The 22,092-nt window shown below is 49.6% G+C and overlaps 1 protein-coding gene across 1 annotated transcript in view; it reads right to left on the reverse strand.

Annotated features, from left to right (window-relative positions):
* Nucleotides 1-22,092, reverse strand: part of LOC144491844 (FYVE, RhoGEF and PH domain-containing protein 5-like) — a 137,830-nt gene that overhangs the window by 22,112 nt on the left and 93,626 nt on the right. The window contains exon 18 of the mRNA XM_078210137.1: nucleotides 13,638-13,766. Coding sequence (XP_078066263.1) covers nucleotides 13,638-13,766 — 129 coding nt within the window. The remainder of the gene's footprint in view (nucleotides 1-13,637; nucleotides 13,767-22,092) is intronic.

Raw genomic sequence — 22,092 nt, forward strand, 5'->3', positions numbered from 1 at the left:
GGACCGCAGTTTGTGTTGAGGGACTTTGTGGATTACATGGAATTTGTCATGTAAAGTCTGCACCCAACCACCCAGAGATGAATGGGTTAGCGAAGCGTTTTGTACAGTCTGTTAAACACTCCTTGGAGGCTTTATTGGGGGAAGGATCATTGACACAAAGTTCTTAAGTGTGTACAGGAACACTCCACATGCAACAACTAAATGCTCCCTGGTAGTATTGATGTTTGGGAGACAGTTGCATACAATGTTTGATCTGCTGAGTCCTGATGAGACGAGTGGTGGAGAGGAACCAGGAGGTGCAGATGGGTCGTCGAGCCAAACATGCCAAGCTGAAGGCGTTTCAGAGGGAGAGTTGTTACTTGCCAGAAACTACACTTCAGGGAAGAAGCGGGTTCCGGCTGCGATTGCAGCCAAGACCGGACCATTGTCCAATCCAGACGAGTTAGTTTGGCATTGGCATGCGGACCGACTGCTGGCGGCCCCCACATCAAGGAGTGGGGCACCATCTACAAATTTGGATGGTGCCAGTGGAGATACCAGGAGAGGGAGGCATGGAATCAGTAGCTCCTCCTTCTACAGAAGAAACTGGGGGGCTGGCATTGGCGACCAACATGTGAGGACACCAATGGTAGCTTTGTCAAGACCACAATCGCCGGAGAGGAACCTAAAGCCATTTCCAGTTCCCAGGAAACAACCCCATGGGACAGATTGATCATGTCAATGGAGAATGAACGTATGGGTTGGGAACTAAAGAAAGGAATGCATCATATTATAAGTAATGCTGTGGGTTCATTACAATGTATTGGAAAATGTGAAAAAAAAGTGTGTAATTGTATGCAAATAGTTAAAATGCTTTTGCGGTTATGGGGGATTGTTGTTTAGAGGAGAGGAGTGTTATGTATGTTGGGGCATAGTCCCTTTAAGGGTGTGGGGTGGTCTGCCCAGGAGCGGCCCTGAGAGGGTAGTTGCTGTTTGGAGGGTGGAGCGAATAAGACTGCAATAAATACCTCTGTTCTCTGAAGCCTGTCTGTGGAGTGAGTTCTTGAGGATACACCTCATCAGTAAAGAATTTAACAGGGTGTTAATCAGAGAATTCCAATTATGATACACAATGTTACATCAATTGGGTGTCAACAAGCGGTGTATGTGATGACCTTTGCCAGACAGGAGCACAGTACTCTGCTGTGGAGTCTGATAGGGAAAGTGCTGAGGTCAGAGTGTTGAGGCAACTGTGCTTCATGTAAACCAGATGTTTGCAGAAGGACAGAGTCCTATCTAGAGTCACTTCATGTGTGTTGACTTGGGATCATGCTTTAGTTTCAAACCATCCATGTTTGGCAGGATGTGATTGTTGGTAGGGTATTTATATCGATGCTGAAGAGGCTGGGACTAACACTGAGCCCTGTGATAGTCTGTCGCTCAGTCTTCTCATTGTAGAGAATAATGTCGACCAGGACTTGTTATAAAACTTCATTCATGGGATGTGGGCGTTGCTATCTGGCCAGCATTTATTACATGAAAAAGATTGACAAAAACAAATGTAGGCCCCTTACAGTCAGAAATGGGACAATTCATAGCAGGGAATAAAGAAATGGCTGAGGAATTAAATTTGTACTTTGCTTCAGTCTTCACAAAGGAAGACATGAATAATGTACTAGAAGTACTGAGAGAAACATGTTTTAGTGAGGAGCTGAAGGAAATCAGCATTAGTAGAGAAATGGTTTTGGGGATATTGATGGGATTGAAGGTGGATAAATCTTCATCCTGATCATCTTCATTCCAGAATACTTAAGGAAGTGGCCCTGGAAATAGTAGATCCATTGGTGGTATTTTCCAAAATTCTTTGGACTTTGGAATATTCCTACAGATTGGAGGGTAGCTGATATAAGCCTACTATTCAAGCAGGGAGGTAGAGAGAAAACGGGGAACTATAGACCTGTGAGCCTAATGTCAGTACTGGGGAAGTTGCTAGAATCTATTATTAAGGATTTCATAACTCGGCATTTGGAAGGCAGTGGTATAATCAAAGTCAGCATAAATTTACAAAAGGGAAATCATGCTTGACGAATCCATTGGAATTCTTTGAGTGTGTAACTAGTTGTGTTGACTGAGGAGAACCAGTGGTTTATTTAGACTTCCAGAAGGCTTTTGATAAGGTCTCACATAACAGGCTACTATGTAAAATTAAAGCACATGGGATTGCAGGCAATATCTTGAGATGGATAGAGAGCTGGTTAGCAGATAGGAAGCAAAAAGTTGGCATAAATGGATCTTTTTCTGATTGGCAGTCAGTGACTAGTGGGGTTCCGCAGTGATCTGTGCCAGGATCCCCAACATTGTATATTTTTGATTTGGAAGAGGGAACTGAATGTATTATCTCCAAATCTGCAGATGATACAAAGTTGGGTGGGAGGGTGAGAAGGATGCAGAGATGCTTCAGCGCGATTTGGACAGGCTGAGTGTGTGGATAAATGTGAGGTTATCCATTTTGGTATCAATAAGAGGAAGACAGATTATTACTTGAATGGGTGTTAATTGAGAGAGTTGGATACCCAACAAGACCTTGGAGTCCTCGTGCATCAGTCGCTGAAAGTAAGTGCGCAGGTACAGCAGGCAGTAAAGAAGGTAAATGGTATGTTGGCCTTCATAGCGAGAGGATTTGAGTATAGGGATCGGGATGTTTTGCTCCAATTGTACGGGCGTTGGTGAGGCCACATTTGGAGTATTGTGTGCAGTTTTGGTGTCCTTATCTGAGGAAGGATGTCCTTGCTATAGCGGAAGTATAGCAAAGGTTTACCAGGCTGATTCCAGGGATGGCAGGTCTGGCATATGAGGAGAGACTAAATCGGTTAAGATTATATTCACTGGAGTTTAGAAGAGAGAGAGGGGATCTCATAGAAACCTGTATAATTCTAACAGGGTTAGATAGGGTAGATTCAGAAAGAATGTTCTCAATGGTGGGGGAGTCCAGCACAAGAGGATAAGAGGTAAACCTTTCAGAACTAAGGTGAGGAGAAATTTCTTCACCCAGAGGGTGGTGAATGTGTGGAATTCAGTGCCACAGAATGTAGTTGAGCCCAAAGCATTGTCTGATTTCATGAAGAAATACCTCTTGGGATCAAGGGATATGGGAGGAAGGAGGGGGGAAATGAATGGCAGAGCAGGCTTGAAGGGCCGAATGGCCTACTCTTGCTTCTAGTTTCTATGTCCTTAATCTCAAAATGAGTGGCATTGCTGTGAATCTGCAGTGATGTATGGGATTATAGAAAGGACATTGTTGAAAAACCATCTGCTTCACTAATGAACAATGCTAATAATTGGAATTTTAATTCCAGATTTTTCATTAATTCTAATTTTACCATCTGCCGTGATGGGATTCGAACTCTGCTGCCCAGGGCATGGGTCTCTGGCTTACTCACCCAGTTACAATACCACAAAGCCAGCACATCATTGGGCTCTTCAAAAGGCTCCATTGAAGCCAAGAATTAGGGACTTTGTTTTGGGGACTGGGTGCTGCACCCATCGTGGAATAGTCACTGCTGAAGATGGGAGAAAAGGCCAGGAATGGAGTGCCCACCCATTGTGATTACTCAGCAACTTGGTAGTGTGTGTACCAAGGATGGTAATGTGTGTATCAAAGGGATGGTAATGTATATACCAATTCTGGGGAGCTGCCCTGGAACGGAACAAATTTGCAGTTATTGCTTGTACTAAACAAAACTTTGTCTGTTTTTGTTTCTTCTGTTAGTGTTTTATCCTTTAAATAACATTTTTCCTTCTCTTTTTTTATATTGCCAATTATAATTGTCATACCATTGTTGTGGTCTCTATTGAATAAAACCCTTGTTTTAACACATTACTTGTCATAGTCAGTTAAGCCATTGGTGAGACAACAACTGGAATAATGTGCACAGTATTGGTCTTCTTATTTAATGAAGGATGTAAAAGTGTTAGGAACAATTCAGAGAAGGTTTACAAAATGAACACTTGGAATGGATGGGCTTGTTTTATGAAGAAAGGTTAGAGAGATTAGGTTTGTATCCACTGGAGTTTAGAAGAGTGAAGAGGTGACTTAATTGAAACCTTTAAGATCCTGAGGGGTATTGACTGGATGGATGTGGAGAGGATGTTTCTTCTTGTGGGAGAATCTAGAACTAGGGGTCACTGTTTAAAAGTAAGCGGTTGATCATTTAAAATGAAGATGAGGAGAATTTTTTTTCTCTCAGAGGGTCGTGAGTCTCTGGAATTCCCTTCCTCAAAAGGCAGTGAAAGGCAGACTGAAAGGTTATCAGGGGAGGCAGGAATGTGGGGTTGAGGTTACAATCAGATCAGCCATGATCTTATTGAAAGGCGGACCTCAGCTGGGATAGTGTGTACTTCTGGGTGCCAAACTATTGGAAGGATGTGAACATATTGGAGAGAGTGCAGAAGAGGTTTACAGGAATGGTTCCAGGATGAGAAACTTCAGTTATGAGGATAGATTGGAAGGGTTGGGACTGTTCTCCTTGGAGAGAAGAAGAGGAGATTTGATAGAGATGTTCAGAATTATGAGGGGAGTGGACCGAGTAGATAGGGAGAAACTGTTCCCACTGGTAAAAGGATCAAGAACGAGAGGGCACAGATTTGAAGTGATTTGAAAAAGGAACAAATGTAATGTGAGAAAAAACCTTTCCACACAGCGAGTCGTTTGGGTCTGGAATGTTCCACCTGGAAGTGTGGTGAAGGCAACTTCAATCAAGACATTCAAGAGGGCATTAGATGATTATTTGAATAGAAACAATGAGCAGGGGTACAGGGAAAAGGCAGGGGAATGGCACTAAGTCATGATGCTTCTACGGAGAGCCGATGCAGACACAACGGGCCAAATGGTCTCCTCCTGCACTGTAACAGTTCTGTGATTTGAATTATATCTGTATATAAATTGTCCCATTGGTAAGACGCAGCATGGGTTCATGAAGGGCAGGTCATGTTTGACTAATCTGGTGGAATTCTTTGAGAACATTACATGTGCAGTGGACAGTGGGGAACCCGTGGGTGTGGTGTATCTGGATTTCCAGAAGGCATTTGACAAGGTGCTGCACCAAAGACTGCTACATAGATAAAGGTGCACAGTGTTACGGGTAATGTATTAGCACGGATAGAGAATTGGTTAACGAACAGAAAGCAAAGAGTGGGGGTAAATGGGTGTTTTTCTGGTTGGCGATCAGTCACTAGTGGTGTGCCTCAGGGATCAGTATTGGGACCGCAATTGTTTACAATTTGGAGTTGGGGACCAAGTGTAGTGTGTCAAAATTCACAGATGACACTAAGATGGGTGGAAGAGCAAAGTGTGCAGAGGACATTGAAAGTCTGTAAAGGGATATAGATAAATCTAAGTGAGTGGGCAAGGGTCTGGCAGATGGAGTACAATGTTGGTAAATGTGAGGTATCCATTTTGGCAGGAATAACAGCAAAATGGACTATTATTTAAATGGTAAAAAATTGCAGCATGCTGCTGTGCAGAGGGACCTGGGTGTCCTTGTGCAAGAATCACAAGGAGTTGTTTTGCAGGTGCAGCAGGTAATTAAGAAGGCAAATGGAATTTTGTCCTTCATTGCTAGAGGGATGGAGTTTAAAAACAGCGAGATTATGTTGCAGCTGTATAAGGTGCTGGTGAGGCCACACCTGGAGCACTGTGTACAGTTTTGATCTCCTTACTTGAGAAAGGATATACTGGCACTGGAGGGGGTACAGAGGAGATTCACTAGGTTAATTCCGGAGTTGAGAGGGTTGGCTTATGAGGAGAGACCGAGTAGACTGGGGCTATACTCATTGGAATTCAGAAGAATGATGGGAGATCTTATAGAAACATATAAGATTATGAAGGGAATAGATAAGGTAGAAGCAGGAAGTTGTTTCCACTGGTGGGTGAAACTAGAACTAGGGGGCATAGCCTCAAAATAAGGGGAAGCAGATTTAGGACTGAGTTGAGGAAGAACTTCTTCACACAAAGGGTTGTGAATCTGTGGAATTCCCTGCCCAGTGAAGCAGTTGAGGCTACCTCATTGAATGTTTTTAAGGCAAGGAGAGATACATTTTTGAACAGTAAAGGAATTAAGAGTTATGGTGAACGGGTGGGTAAGTGGAGCTGAGTCCACAAAAAGATCAGCCATGATCTTACTGAATGGCGGAGCAGGCTCGAGGGGCCAGATAGCCTACTCCTGCTCCTAGTTCTTATGTTCTTATGATTCAACTGGCTTATTTTTGCAAGATGCTGTAAAGCTGCTTAGCCAATCACAGGCTGGCTCCTCCCTGCATTTGCTGCTGATAGGCTCACTAGTGTAGTGCAAAAAAGCTTTTTCTAATTTCTCGCTGTACCTGCAGGCTAACTTTCCAGGCTAACTTTTTACTGATCCTGAATATGGCCAGATATTTGCTATTACTACAGGTGGACCAGTACCTATAAATAGGCTTCTGTTAATATAAAATATATCGCCACATATTAAGGATTGGTTTCACAGTGGTTATTGACTAATTGATAGGAGATATTGTTTCACAACTGTATGCAGTTCTGGTCACCCTATTATAGAAAGGATATTATTAAACCAGAAAAAGTGCAGAAAAGATTTACTAGGATGCTACTGGGACTTGATGGTTTGAGTTATAAGGAGAGGCTGGATCGACTGGGACTTTTTTCTCTGGAGCGTAGGAGGCTGAGGGTCTCCTACGCGCCAGAGGTCTATAAAATAATGAGGGGCATAGACAAGGTAGATAGTCAATATCTTTTCCCAAAGGTAGGGAGTCTAAAACTAGAGGGCATAGGTTTAAGGTGAGAGGGGAGAGATACAAAAGTGTCCAGAGGGGCAATTCTTTCAGAAAGGGTGGTAAGTGTCTGGAACAAGCTACCAGAGGTAGTAGTAGAGGTGGGTACAATTTTGTCTTTTAAAAAGCATTTAGATAGTTACATGGATAAGATGAGTATAGAGGGATATGGGCCAAAAGCGGGCAATTGGGATTAGCTTAGGTGTTTAAAAAAATAGGGCGGCATGGACAAGTTGGGCCGAAGGGCCTGTTTCCATGTTGTAAACCTGTATGGCTCTATGACTATGACAAGATGAGATGTGAAATATAGCAGTTTTATAGTAAGTTATTCAAGGAAATGATATATCATAGAAATCATAGAAACCCTACAGTGCAGAAACAGGCCATTTGGCCCATCGAGTCTGCACCGACCACAATCCCACCCAGCCCCTACTCCCATATCCCTACACATTTACCCGCTAATCCCTCTAACCTACGCATCTCAGGACACTAAGGGGCAATTTTAGAATGGCCAATCAACCTAACCTGCACATCTTTGGACTGTGGGAGGAAACCGGAGCACCCGGAGGAAACCCACGCAGACACGAGGAGAATGTGCAAACTCCACACAGACAGTGACCCAAGCCGGGAATCGAACCCAGGTCCCTGGAGCTGTGAAGCAGCAGTGCTAACCACTGTGCTACCGTGCCGCCCAAGGAGATTGTGGTCTGAATGTAGCTTGTAATACTGATGTTGAATTCAAGGAAAAGTTTGAAAGTTGCAGATAACAACGAGCAGTCATTTAGAATGTGCAAAGCGTAACAAGCAACCCATCATCAAAGGGCACAAACAAATAGCCCAAAGCCAATCTCAGCTCCAAATAATAGTCAACACCATTTCCACACAGAGATTTATGATGGAGGAGTCACGTTCATGAGTATATAATCAAATCTACAAAAATGTCTAACTAATGGAGGATTCTGAAGCCACAAATTATGTCTTTCTGAGACTACTGAGAGCTGTCAGGGGAACAAACATGAAATCTCCTGAAGGAATACCTGGGAGATGGGCTTTAGTATCTATAATCTCATCCGGTTACAGTCCAATAGACTTCAGTTCATTATGAGTTTTATTTATTTATTAGTCACAAGTAAGGCTTACATTAACATTGCGATGAAGTTACTGTGAAATTCCCCTAGTCGCCACACTCTGGCGCTTGTTCGGGTCAATACCCCTGACCAGCACATCTTTCAGACTGTGGGAGGAAACCCACGCAGACACAGGAGGAACATACAAACTCCACACAGACAGTGACCCAAGCTGGGAATCGAATCCGGGTCCCTGGCGATGTGAGGCAGCAGTGCTAATCACTGTGCCACCATGCTGCCCCTGATTAACCAGATGTTTCAGTGTTTCCTAATCCCAGAAGAAAGGAAAGGATGTAAACAATATCTGAGAAGGCAGCCAAAAGGCAGCAATACCTGAGCGACACAGTGGTTACCACTGCTGCCTCACAGCAGACCCGGGTTCGATTCCCGCCTTGGGCGACTGTCTGTGTGGAGTTCTGCCTGTGTCCCTGGTTTCCTCCGGGTGCTCCGATTTCCTCCCACATCCAAAGATGTGCAGGCGAGGTAGATAGGCCATGGTAAATTGCCCCTTGGTATCCCAAGTTGCGTAGGTAATACCCCACACTAGGGCAATATCACACAATACCCCATGCTAGGGCAATATCACACAATACCCCACGCTAGGGCAATCTCACACATTACCCCACACTAGGGCAATATCCTGTAATAACCTACACCAGGGCAATATCCTGTAATACCCCAGGAGAACAAAAGAACAAAGAACAGTACAGCACAGGTTCAGGCCCTTATGCCCTTCAAGCCTGCGCCAATCACATTGTCCTATCTGGACCAACCACTTATATCCCTCTATTCCCCGTTTGTTGATATGTCTATCAAGATAAGTTTTAAATGTGGCTAACATAACTGCCTCAACCACCTCACTTGGCAGTGCACTCCAGGTCCGCACTACTCTCTGTGTAAAAAACTTGCCCCGCACATCTCCAACTGTTTAAAAAGCAGGAACACAGAGCGGTGACAGTTTAAGGAGCGGGAACACAAAGCGGCGACAGTTTAAGGAGCGGGAACGCCGAGCGGTGACAGTTTAAAGAGCAGGAACACCGAGCGGTGACAGTTTAAAGAGCAGGAACACCGAGCGGTGACAGTTTAAGGAGTGGGAACACAGAGCGGTGACAGTTTAAAAAGCAGGAACACAGAGCAGTGACAGTTTAAAGAGTGGGGAAAAAAAATGCCAGGCAAGATGTTGGAATGCTCCTCTTGCAAGATGTGGGAGATCAGGGAGACCTCCGGTATCCCTGATGACAGCACCTGCAAAAGATGCTGATGATACAAAGATTGGAGGTGTAGTGGACAGTGAGGAAGGTTTTCAAAGCTTGCAGAGGGATTTGGACCAACTAGAAAAATGGGCTGAAAAATGGCAAATGGAATTTAACGCAGACAAGTGTGAGATATTGCACTTTGGAAGGACAAACCAAAGAAGAACGTACAGGGTAAATGGTAGGACTCTGAAGAGTGCAGTTGAACAGAGGGATCTGGGAATACAGGTACAGAATTCCCTAAAAGTGACGTCACAGGTGGATAGGGTCGTAAAGAGTGCCTTTGGTACATTTGCCTTTATAAATCGGAGTATCGAGTATAAAAGTTGGAGTGTTATGGTAAGGTTATATAAGGCATAGGTGAGGCCGGGTTTGGAGTATTGTGCACAGTTTTGGTCACCTAGTTACAGGAAGGATGTAAATAAGATTGAAAGAGTGCAGAGAAGGTTCACAAGGATGTTGCCGGGACTTGAGAAGCTGAGTTACAGAGAGAGATTGAATAGGTTGGGACTTTATTCCCTGGAGCGTAGAAGATTGAGGGGAGATTTGATAGAGGTGTATAAGATTTTGATGGGTATAGATAGAGTGAATGCAAGCAGGCTTTTTCCGCTGAGGCTAGGGGAGAAAAAAACCAGAGGGCATGGGTTAAGGGTGAAAGGAGAAAAGTTTAAAGGGAATATTAGGGGGGGGGCTTCTTCACGCGAGAGAGTGGTGGGAGTGTGGAATGAGCTGCCGGATAAAGTGGTAAATGCGGGGTCACTTTTAACATTTAAGAAAAACTTGGACGGGTGCCGGATGATTGGAGGGTGGCTCATGTTGTTCCGTTGTTTAAAAAACGTTCCAAAAGAAATCCGGGAAATTATAGGCCAGTAAGTTTGACGTCGGTGGTGGGCAAGTTATTGGAAGGTGTGATAAGGGATAGGATCAACAAATATTTGGATAGACAGGGACTTATTAGGGAGAGTCAACATGGCTTTGTGCGTGGTAGGTCATGTTTGACCAATCTATTCGAGTTTTTCGAGGAGGTTACCAGGAAAGTGGATGAAGGGAAGGCGGTGGATGTTGTCTACCTGGATTTCAGCAAGGCCTTTGACAAGGTCCCTCATGGGAGGTTAGTTAGGAAGGTTCAGTCGCTAGGTATACATGGGGAGGTAGTAAATTGGATTAGACACTGGCTCAATGGAAGAATGATGTGGAGATGCCAGCGTTGGACTGGGGTAAACACAGTAAGAAGTTTAACAACACCAGGTTAAAGTCCAACAGGTTTATTTGGTAGCAAAAGCCACACAAGCTTTCGGAGCTCCAAGCCCCTTCTTCAGGTGAGTGGGAATTCTGTTCACAAACAGGGCATATAAAGACACAAACTCAATTTACATGAATAATGGTTGGAATGCGAATACTTACAGCTAATCAAGTCTTTAAGAAACAAAACAACGTGAGTGGAGAGAGCATCAAGACAGGCTAAAAAGATGTGTATTGTCTCCAGACAAAACAGCCAGTGACAGCCAGTGGATAGTCTGGAGGGATGTCAGAAGTTACAGAGGGACATAGATAGGATGCAAGACTGGGCGGACAAGTGGCAGATGGACTTCAACCCAGATAAATGCGTAGTGGTCCATTTTGGCAGGTCGAATGGGATGAAGGAGTACAATATAAAGGGAAAGACTCTCAGTACGGTAGAGGATCAGAAGGACCTTGGGGTCCGGGTCCATAGGACTCTAAAATCGGCCCCGCAGGTGGAGGTGGTGGTTAAGAAGGCGTATGGTGTGCTGGCCTTTATCAATCGAAGGATCGAGTTTAGGAGTCCGGGAATAATGATGCAGCTATATAAGACCCTCGTCAGACCCCACTTGGAGTACTGTGCTCAATTCTGGTCGCCTCATTACAGGAAGGATGTGGAAAAGATTGAAAGGGTGCAGAGGAGATTTACAAGGATGTTGCCTGAATTGAGTGGCATGCCTTATGAGGATAGGCTGAGGGAGCTCGGTCTTTTCTCCTTGGAGAGACGTAGGATGAGAGGAGACCTAATAGAGGTATATAAGATGTTGAGAGGCATAGATCGGGTGGACTCTCAGAGGCTTTTTCCCAGGGTGGAAATGGCTGCTACGAGAGGACACAGGTTTAAGGTGCTGGGGGGTAGGTACAGGGGAAATGTTAGGGGGAAGTTTTTCACACAGATGGTGGTGGGCGAGTGGAATCGGCTGCAATCAGTGGTGGTGGAGGCAAACTCAATAGGGTCTTTTAAGAGACTCCTGGATGAGTACATGGGACTTAATAGGATGGAGGGTGATAGATAGGCCTAAAAGGTAGGGTTATGTTCGGCACAACTTATTTTGTGCTGTAGTTTTCTATGTTTCCCTCCATACCAGGCAACATCCTGGTAAACTTTTTCTGTACTCTCTCCAAAGCCTCCACGTCCTTCTGGTTGTGTGGTGACCAGAATTGGATACAGTGGAAAGGTCCAAATGTGGCCTAACCAACGTTTTATACAACTGTAACATAATTTGCCAACTTTTATACTCAATGCCCCGTCCAATGAAGGCAAGAATGCCATAAGCTTTCTTCACCGCCTTTTCCACCTGTGCAGCCACTTTTAAGGATCTGTGGACCTGTACTCCCAGATCTCTCTGTGTCTATGCTCCTGACGGTCTGCCATTTATTTTATAGCTCCCACTTGAAATGGATCTACCAAAATGCATCATCTCACATTTCTCCGGATTAAACTCCATCTGCCATTTCTCTGCCCATTTTGCCAGCCTATCTATATCCTACTGTATTCTCCGCCAATCTTAGTATTATCCACAAACTTGCTAATCAGACCAGCTACATTTTGTCCCAACTCACTAAGATATACAACAAACAGCAGAGGCCCAGCACTGACTCCTGCGGAAAACCACTAGTTACAGGCCTCCATTCAGAAAAACACCCTTCCACCGCTACCCTCTGTCTTCTATGGCCAAGCCAGTTCTGAATGCATCTAGCTAGTTCATCAATCAAAGAATTGAGTTCAGGAGTCGTGAGATAATGTTGCAGCTATATAAGACCCTGGTCAGACCCCACTTGGAGTACTGTGCTCAGTTCTGGTCGTCTCATTACAGGAAGGATGTGGAAGCCATAGAAAGGGTGCAGAGGAGATTTACAAGGACGTTGCCTGGGTTGGGGAGCATGCCTTATGAGGATAGGCTGAGTGGGCTCGGCCTTTTCTCCTTGGAGAGACGAAGGATGAGGGGTGACCTGATAGAGGGTATAAGATGTTGAGGGGTATTGATCGAGTGGATAGTCAGAGGCTTTTTCCCAGGGCTGAAATGGTTGCCACAAGAGGACACAGGTTTAAGGTGCTGGGGAGTAGGTACAGAGGAGATGTCAGGGGTAAGTTTTTCACTCAGAGGGTGGTGGGTGCGTGGAATGGGCTGCCAGCAACGGTGGTGGAGGCGGATTTGATAGGGTCTTTTAAGAGACTTTTAGATAAGTACATGGAACTTAGTAAGATAGAGGGTTATAGGTAAGCCTAGTAATCGCTAAAGTAGGGACATGTTCGGCACAACTTTGTGGGCTGAAGGGCCTGTATTGTGCTGTAGTTTTTCTGTGTTTCTATGTTTCTAATACCCCACACCAGGGCAATATCCTGTACTACCCTACAAAGAACAAAAGAATAAAGAACAGTACAGCACAGGAACAGGCCTTTCAGCCCTCCAAGCCTGCACCAATCATGTTGTCCAATCTAGACCAACCACTTTTATCCCTCTATTCCCCATTTGTTGATATGGCTATCAAGATAAGTCTTAAATGTGGCTAACGTAACTGCCTCAACCACCTCATTTGGCAGTGCATTCTAGGCCCCCACAACCCTCTGTGTAAAAAAATTCCCCCGCACATTTCCACTGAACCTTTCCCCCCTTATCTTGAACTTGTGCCCCCTTGTAATTGTCATTTCTGCCCTGGGAAAAAGCTTCCAACTGTTCACCCTGTCTATGCCGCTCATAATTTTATAAACTTCTATCAGGTCGTCCCTCAGCCTCTGTCTTTCCAGGGAGAACAATCCCAGTTTATTCAATCTCTCCTCATAGCCAATATCCTCCATACTGGGCAGCATCCTGGTAAAACTTTTCTGAACTCTCTCCAAAGCATCCACATCCTTCTGGCGACCAGAATTGGACACAGTATTCTAAATGTGGCCTAATCAATGTTTTATACAACTAAAACATAATTTGCAAACTTTTATACTCGATGCCCTGGCCGATGAAGGTAAGCATGCTTTCTGCTTTCTTCACCACCTATTCCATCTATGCTGCTACTTTTAAGGATCTGTACTCCCAGATCTCTGTGTATCCTGTAATACCCCACATCAGGGCAATAAGAATATTCACCATTGTTTTGTTAATTCACAGAAAGTGCTGCCACCGGCAAAGGGAGATATTGGATGGCTAAAGGAGAGAGTTATGATGCAGATACTTACACTTCTGGCTCCATACGTGTACAGCACCTTCTCATGAATAACAAACCAGAGTTTCTTCCAGTGCCTCTTGTTCCTTTTACACCTCAAGAGATATCCACAGATTGATACTCCCCCTGCTGAAGCTGCAACCTAAACACCCAGCAAACATTCCATTAAACATTGCGTACTCAGTAAGGGGTGGGATCAGTGTCACCGACAGCGAGAGGTCTCACCGTCCCCCAACCAATCAGGGTGAGTGTCACCCACAGCATGACAGGTGTCACACAACTCACCGCTCCCCCCACTCCCAATGCCCCCCCTCCCACCCCACCGACCCCCCCCGCACTTCACCACTGGGGATCACGGTCACCCACAAGATGAGGGTCCCCACCCCACACTCACTCTCTCACAAGGAGAAGTCCACCCGGAGCTCGCTTGCACTCCCTCTTGCACAAGGGGATGGGGTCTCTCTCTCGCACAAGGGGAAGGGGCTCTCTCTGTCAGGGTAAGGTCTCTACCTCGCTCTCACGGGGAGGTCTACCTCTCTCACACGGGGAGGTCTCTCTCTCTCTCTCGCTCTCACGGGGAGGTCTCTCTCTCTCTCACACACACGGGGAGGTCTCTCTCTCTCTCTCTCTCTCTCTCACACACACGGGGAGGTCTCTCTCTCTCTCTCTCTCTCACACACACGGGGAGGTCTCTCTCTCTCTCTCTCACACACACGGGGAGGTCTCTCTCTCTCTCTCTCTCACACACACGGGGAGGTCTCTCTCTCTCTCTCTCTCACACACACGGGGAGGTCTCTCTCTCACACACACGGGGAGGTCTCTCTCTCTCTCTCACACACACGGGGAGGTCTCTCTCTCTCTCTCTCACACACACGGGGAGGTCTCTCTCTCTCTCTCACACACACGGGGAGGTCTCTCTCTCTCTCTCTCACACACACGGGGAGGTCTCTCTCTCTCACACACACGGGGAGGTCTCTCTCTCTCTCTCTCTCTCACACACACGGGGAGGTCTCTCTCTCTCTCTCTCACACACACGGGGAGGTCTCTCTCTCTCTCTCTCTCACACACACGGGGAGGTCTCTCTCTCTCTCTCTCACACACACGGGGAGGTCTCTCTCTCTCACACACACGGGGAGGTCTCTCTCTCTCTCTCTCTCTCTCACACACACGGGGAGGTCTCTCTCTCTCTCTCTCTCTCACACACACGGGGAGGTCTCTCTCTCTCTCTCTCTCACACACACACGGGGAGGTCTCTCTCTCTCTCTCACACACACGGGGAGGTCTCTCTCTCTCTCTCTCTCACACACACGGGGAGGTCTCTCTCTCTCTCTCTCTCACACACACGGGGAGGTCTCTCTCTCTCTCTCTCTCACACACGGGGAGGTCTCTCTCACACACGGGGAGGTCTCTCTCTCTCACACACACGGGGAGGTCTCTCTCTCTCTCTCACACACACGGGGAGGTCTCTCTCTCTCTCACACACACGGGGAGGTCTCTCTCTCTCTCTCACACACACGGGGAGGTCTCTCTCTCTCTCTCTCACACACACGGGGAGGTCTCTCTCTCTCTCTCACACACACGGGGAGGTCTCTCTCTCTCTCTCTCACACACGGGGAGGTCTCTCTCTCTCTCACGCACACGGGGAGGTCTCTCTCTCTCTCTCACGCACACGGGGAGGTCTCTCTCTCTCTCTCACGCACACGGGGAGGTCTCTCTCTCTCTCTCACGCACACGGGGAGGTCTCTCTCTCTCTCTCACGCACACGGGGAGGTCTCTCTCTCTCTCTCACGCACACGGGGAGGTCTCTCTCTCTCTCTCACGCACACGGGGAGGTCTCTCTCTCTCTCTCACGCACACGGGGAGGTCTCTCTCTCTCTCTCACGCACACGGGGAGGTCTCTCTCTCTCTCTCACGCACACGGGGAGGTCTCTCTCTCTCTCTCACGCACACGGGGAGGTCTCTCTCTCTCTCTCACGCACACGGGGAGGTCTCTCTCTCTCTCTCACGCACACGGGGAGGTCTCTCTCTCTCTCTCACGCACACGGGGAGGTCTCTCTCTCTCTCTCACGCACACGGGGAGGTCTCTCTCTCTCTCTCACGCACACGGGGAGGTCTCTCTCTCTCTCTCACGCACACGGGGAGGTCTCTCTCTCTCTCTCACGCACACGGGGAGGTCTCTCTCTCTCACGCACACGGGGAGGTCTCTCTCTCTCTCTCACGCACACGGGGAGGTCTCTCTCTCTCTCTCACGCACACGGGGAGGTCTCTCTCTCTCTCTCACGCACACGGGGAGGTCTCTCTCTCTCACGCACACGGGGAGGTCTCTCTCTCTCTCTCACGCACACGGGGAGGTCTCTCTCTCTCTCTCACGCACAGGGGGAGGTCTCTCTCTCTCTCACGCACACGGGGAGGTCTCTCTCTCTCTCTCACGCACACGGGGAGGTCTCTCTCTCTCTCTCACGCACACGGGGAGGTCTCTCTCTCTCTCTCACGCACACGGGGAGGTCTCTCTCTCTCTCTCACGCACACGGGGAGGTCTCTCTCTCTCTCTCACTCACACGGGGAGGTCTCTCTCTCTCTCTCACGCACACGGGGAGGTCTCTCTCTCTCTCTCACGCACACGGGGAGGTCTCTCTCTCACGCACACGGGGAGGTCTCTCTCTCTCTCTCACGCACACGGGGAGGTCTCTCTCTCTCTCTCACGCACACGGAGAGGTCTCTCTCTCTCTCTCACGCACACGGGGAGGTCTCTCTCTCTCTCTCACGCACACGGGGAGGTCTCTCTCTCTCTCTCACGCACACGGGGAGGTCTCTCTCTCTCTCTCACGCACACGGGGAGGTCTCTCTCTCTCTCTCACGCACACGGGGAGGTCTCTCTCTCTCTCTCACGCACACGGGGAGGTCTCTCTCTCTCTCTCACGCACACGGGGAGGTCTCTCTCTCTCTCTCACGCACACGGGGAGGTCTCTCTCTCTCTCTCACGCACACGGGGAGGTCTCTCTCTCTCTCTCACGCACACGGGGAGGTCTCTCTCTCTCTCTCACGCACACGGGGAGGTCTCTCTCTCTCTCTCACGCACACGGGGAGGTCTCTCTCTCTCTCTCACGCACACGGGGAGGTCTCTCTCTCTCTCTCACGCACACGGGGAGGTCTCTCTCTCTCTCTCACGCACACGGGGAGGTCTCTCTCTCTCTCTCACACGGGGAGGTCTCTCTCTCTCACACGGGGAGGTCTCTCTCTCTCACACGGGGAGGTCTCTCTCTCTCTCACACGGGGAGGTCTCTCTCTCTCTCTCACACGGGGAGGTCTCTCTCTCTCTCTCACACGGGGAGGTCTCTCTCTCTCTCTCACACGGGGAGGTCTCTCTCTCTCTCTCACACGGGGAGGTCTCTCTCTCTCTCTCACACGGGGAGGTCTCTCTCTCTCTCTCACACGGGGAGGTCTCTCTCTCTCTCTCACACGGGGAGGTCTCTCTCTCTCTCTCACACGGGGAGGTCTCTCTCTCTCTCTCTCGCTCACGGGGAGGTCTCTCTCTCTCTCTCACACGGGGAGGTCTCTCTCTCTCTCGCTCACGGGGAGGTCTCTCTCTCTCTCTCGCTCACGGGGAGGTCTCTCTCTCTCTCGCTCACGGGGAGGTCTCTCTCTCTCTCTCGCTCACGGGGAGGTCACTCTCTCTCGCTCTCATGGGGAGGTCTACCTCTCTCTCTCTCTCTAACAGGGAGGTGTCTCTCTCTCACACGGGGAGGTCTCTCTCTCGCTCTCTCTCTCACACAGGGAGGTCTCTCTCTCTCTCTCGCTCACGGGGAGGTCACTCTCTCACAGGGAGGTGTCGCTCTCGCTCTGTCTCTCACACAGGGAGGTGTCTCTCTCGCTCTCTCTCTCACACACAGGGAGGTGTCTCTCTCTCTCTCTCTCTCACACACAGGGAGGTGTCTCTCTCTCACACAGGGAGGTGTCTCTCTCTCTCTCTCTCACACACAGGGAGGTGTCTCTCACACACAGGGAGGTGTCTCTCTCTCTCTCTCACACACACACACAGGGAGGTGTCTCTCTCACACACAGAGAGGTGTCTCTCTCTCTCTCTCTCACAGGGAGGTGTCTCTCTCTCTCACAGGGAGGTGTCTCTCTCTCTCTCTCACACACAGGGAGGTGTCTCTCTCTCTCACACAGGGAGGTGTCTCTCTTTCTCTCTCTCTCACAGGGAGGTGTCTCTCTCGCTCTCTCTCTCTCTCTCACAGGCAGGTGTCTCTCTCTCTCTCACACAGAGAGGTGTGTCTCTCTCAGGGAGGTGTGTCTCTCTCAGGGAGGTGTGTCTCTCTCCCTCTCAGGGAGGTGTGTCTCTCTCCCTCTCAGGGAGGTGTGTCTCTCTCCCTCTCAGGGAGGTGTGTCTCTCTCCCTCTCAGGGAGGTGTCTCTCTCCCTCTCAGGGAGGTGTCTCTCTCCCTCTCAGGGAGGTGTCTCTCTCTCTCTCAGGGAGGTGTCTCTCTCTCTCTCAGGGAGGTGTCTCTCTCTCCCTCAGGGAGGTGTCTCTCTCTCCCTCAGGGAGGTGTCTCTCTCTCCCTCAGGGAGGTGTCTCTCTCTCCCTCAGGGAGGTGTCTCTCTCTCTCTCAGGGAGGTGTCTCTCTCTCTCTCTCTCTCTCTCAGGGAGGTGTCTCTCTCTCTCTCTCTCTCAGGGAGGTGTCTCTCTCTCTCTCTCTCTCAGGGAGGTGTCTCTCTCTCTCTCTCTCTCAGGGAGGTGTCTCTCTCTCTCTCAGGGAGGTGTCTCTCTCTCTCTCTCTCTCAGGGAGGTGTCTCTCTCTCTCTCAGGGAGGTGTCTCTCTCTCTCTCAGGGAGGTGTCTCTCTCTCTCTCTCAGGGAGGTGTCTCTCCCGCTCCCTCTCTCACACACAGGGAGGTGTCTCTCTCGGTCTCTCTCTCTCAGGGAGGTGTCTCTTCTCTCTCTCAGGGAGGTGTCTCTCTCTCTCTCTCTCAGGGAGGTGTCTCTCTCTCTCTCTCAGGGAGGTGTCTCTCTCTCTCTCTCAGGGAGGTGTCTCTCTCTCTCTCAGGGAGGTGTCTCTCTCTCTCTCTCAGGGAGGTGTCTCTCTCTCTCTCTCAGGGAGGTGTCTCTCTCTCTCTCAGGGAGGTGTCTCTCTCTCTCAGGGAGGTGTCTCTCTCTCTCAGGGAGGTGTCTCTCTCTCTCTCTCAGGGAGGTGTCTCTCTCTCTCTCTCAGGGAGGTGTCTCTCTCTCTCTCTCTCTCAGGGAGGTGTCTCTCTCTCTCTCTCTCTCAGGGAGGTGTCTCTCTCTCTCTCTCTCTCTCAGGGAGGTGTCTCTCTCTCTCGGGAAGGTTCTCTCTCAGGGAGGTGTCTCTCTCTCTCTCTCAGGGAGGTGTCTCTCTCTCTCTCTCAGGGAGGTGTCTCTCTCTCTCTCTCAGGGAGGTGTCTCTCTCTCTCTCTCAGGGAGGTGTCTCTCTCTCTCTCTCAGGGAGGTCTCTCTCTCTCTCTCTCAGGGAGGTGTCTCTCTCTCTCTCTCAGGGAGGTGTCTCTCTCTCTCTCTCAGGGAGGTGTCTCTCTCTCTCTCAGGGAGGTGTCTCTCTCTCTCTCTCAGGGAGGTGTCTCTCTCTCTCTCAGGGAGGTGTCTCTCTCTCTCACTCAGGGAGGTGTCTCTCTCTCTCTCTCTCTCAGGGAGGTGTCTCTCTCTCTCTCTCTCTCAGGGAGGTGTCTCTCTCTCTCTCTCTCTCAGGGAGGTGTCTCTCTCTCTCTCTCTCAGGGAGGTGTCTCTCTCTCTCTCTCTCTCTCTCAGGGAGGTGTCTCTCTCTCTCTCTCTCTCAGGGAGGTGTCTCTCTCTCTCTCTCTCTCAGGGAGGTGTCTCTCTCTCTCTCTCAGGGAGGTGTCTCTCTCTCTCTCAGGGAGGTGTCTCTCTCTCTCTCAGGGAGGTGTCTCCCACTGTCACAGGGAGGTTCCTCTCTCTCTGTGACAGGGATGTGTCTCTCTCGCTCTCCCTCTCACAAGCAGGTGCCTCTCTCGCTCTGTCTCTCACACAGGGAGGTGTCTCTCTCGCTCTCCCTCTCACACAGGGAGGTGGTTGTCTCTCGCACAGGGAGGTGGCTCTCTCTCACAGGGAGGTGTCTCTCTCTCGCTCTCTCTCTCACATAGGGAGGTGTCTGTCACTCACACAGGGAGGTGTCTCTCTCTCTCACAGGGAGGTGTCTCTCTCGCTCTCTCTCTCACACAGGGAGGTGTCTCTCTCTCTCACAGGGAGGTGTCTCACTCGCTCTCTCTCTCACACAGGGAGGTGTCTCTCTCTCTCACAGGGAGGTGTCTCTCTCGCTCTCTCTCTTGCACAGGGATGTGTCTCTCTCTCTCTCACAGGGATGTGTCTCTCTCTCAGGGAGGTGTCACTCTCTCTCACAGGGAGGTCTCTCTCACTCTCTCTCGCACAGGGATGTGTCTCTCTCTCTCTCACAGGGCTGTGTCTCTCTCTCTCTCTCAGGGAGGTGTCTCTCTCGCTCTCTCTCTCACACAGGGAGGTGTCTCTCTCTCTCACAGGGAGGTGTCTCTCTCGCTCTCTCTCTTGCACAGGGATGTGTCTCTCTCTCTCTCTCTCAGGGAGGTGTCTCTCTCTCTCTCTCAGGGAGGTGTCTCTCTCTCTCTCTCAGGGAGGTGTCTCTCTCTCTCTCTCAGGGAGGTGTCTCTCTCTCTCTCTCAGGCAGGTGTCTCTCTCTCTCTCTCAGGGAGGTGTCTCTCTCTCTCTCTCAGGGAGGTGTCTCTCTCTCTCTCTCAGGGAGGTGTCTCTCTCTCTCTCAGGGAGGTGTCTCTCTCTCTCTCTCAGGGAGGTGTCTCTCTCTCTCTCTCAGGGAGGTGTCTCTCTCTCTCTCAGGGAGGTGTCTCTCTCTCTCTCTCAGGGAGGTGTCTCTCTCTCTCTCTCAGGGAGGTGTCTCTCTCTCTCTCTCAGGGAGGTGTCTCTCTCTCTCAGGGAGGTGTCTCTCTCTCTCTCTCTCAGGGAGGTGTCTCTCTCTCTCTCTCAGGGAGGTGTCTCTCTCTCTCTCTCAGGGAGGTGTCTCTCTCTCTCTCTCAGGGAGGTGTCTCTCTCTCTCTCTCTCTCTCAGGGAGGTGTCTCTCTCTCTCTCTCTCTCAGGGAGGTGTCTCTCTCTCTCTCTCTCTCTCTCAGGGAGGTGTCTCTCTCTCTCTCTCTCTCTCTCTCAGGGAGGTGTCTCTCTCTCTCTCTCTCTCTCTCAGGGAGGTGTCTCTCTCTCTCTCTCAGGAGGTGTCTCTCTCTCTCTCTCAGGGAGGTGTCTCTCTCTCTCTCAGGGAGGTGTCACCCACTGTCACAGGGAGGTTCCTCTCTCTCTGTGACAGGGATGTGTCTCTCTCGCTCTCCCTCTCACAAGCAGGTGCCTCTCTCGCTCTGTCTCTCACACAGGGAGGTGTCTCTCTCGCTCTCCCTCTCACACAGGGAGGTGTCTGTCTCTCGCACAGGGAGGTGGCTCTCTCTCACAGGGAGGTGTCTCTCTCTCGCTCTCTCTCTCACATAGGGAGGTGTCTGTCACTCACACAGGGAGGTGTCTCTCTCTCTCACAGGGAGGTGTCTCTCTCGCTCTCTCTCTCACACAGGGAGGTGTCTCTCTCTCTCACAGGGAGGTGTCTCACTCGCTCTCTCTCTCACACAGGGAGGTGTCTCTCTCTCTCACAGGGAGGTGTCTCTCTCGCTCTCTCTCTTGCACAGGGATGTGTCTCTCTCTCTCTCACAGGATGTGTCTCTCTCTCAGGGAGGTGTCGCTCTCTCTCACAGGGAGGTGTCTCTCTCACTCTCTCTTGCACAGGGATGTGTCTCTCTCTCTCTCACAGGGATGTGTCTCTCTCTCAGGGAGGTGTCGCTCTCTCTCACAGGGAGGTGTCTCTCTCACTCTCTCTCGCACAGGGATGTGTCTCTCTCTCTCTCACAGGGCTGTGTCTCTCTCTCTCTCTCAGGGAGGTGTCTCTCTCGCTCTCTCTCTCACACAGGGAGGTGTCTCTCTCTCTCACAGGGAGGTGTCTCTCTCGCTCTCTCTCTTGCACAGGGATGTGTCTCTCTCTCTCTCACAGGGATGTGTCTCTCTCTCAGGGAGGTGTCGCTCTCTCTCACAGGGAGGTGTCTCTCTCGCTCTCTCTCGCACAGGGATGTGTCTCTCTCTCTCTCACAGGGCTGTGTCTCTCTCTCTCTCTCAGGGAGGTGTCGCTCTATTTCACAGGGAGGTGTCTCTCTCTCGCTCTCTCTCTCGCACAGGGAGACGTCTCTCTCGCTCTCTCTCTCGCACAGGGAGGTGTCTCTCTCTCTCACAGGGAGGTGTCGCTCTCGCTCTGTCTCTCACATAGGGAGGTGTCTCTCTCTCTCTCTCACACACAGGGAGGTGTCTCTCTCTCTCACACACACAGGGAGGTGTCTCTCTCTCTCACACACACAGGGAGGTGTCTCTCTCTCTCTCTCACAGGGAGGTGTCTCTCTCGCTCGCTT

The sequence above is a fragment of the Mustelus asterias genome, chromosome 3 (genome assembly GCF_964213995.1).
Source record: "Mustelus asterias chromosome 3, sMusAst1.hap1.1, whole genome shotgun sequence".
Lineage (NCBI taxonomy): Eukaryota > Metazoa > Chordata > Chondrichthyes > Carcharhiniformes > Triakidae > Mustelus > Mustelus asterias.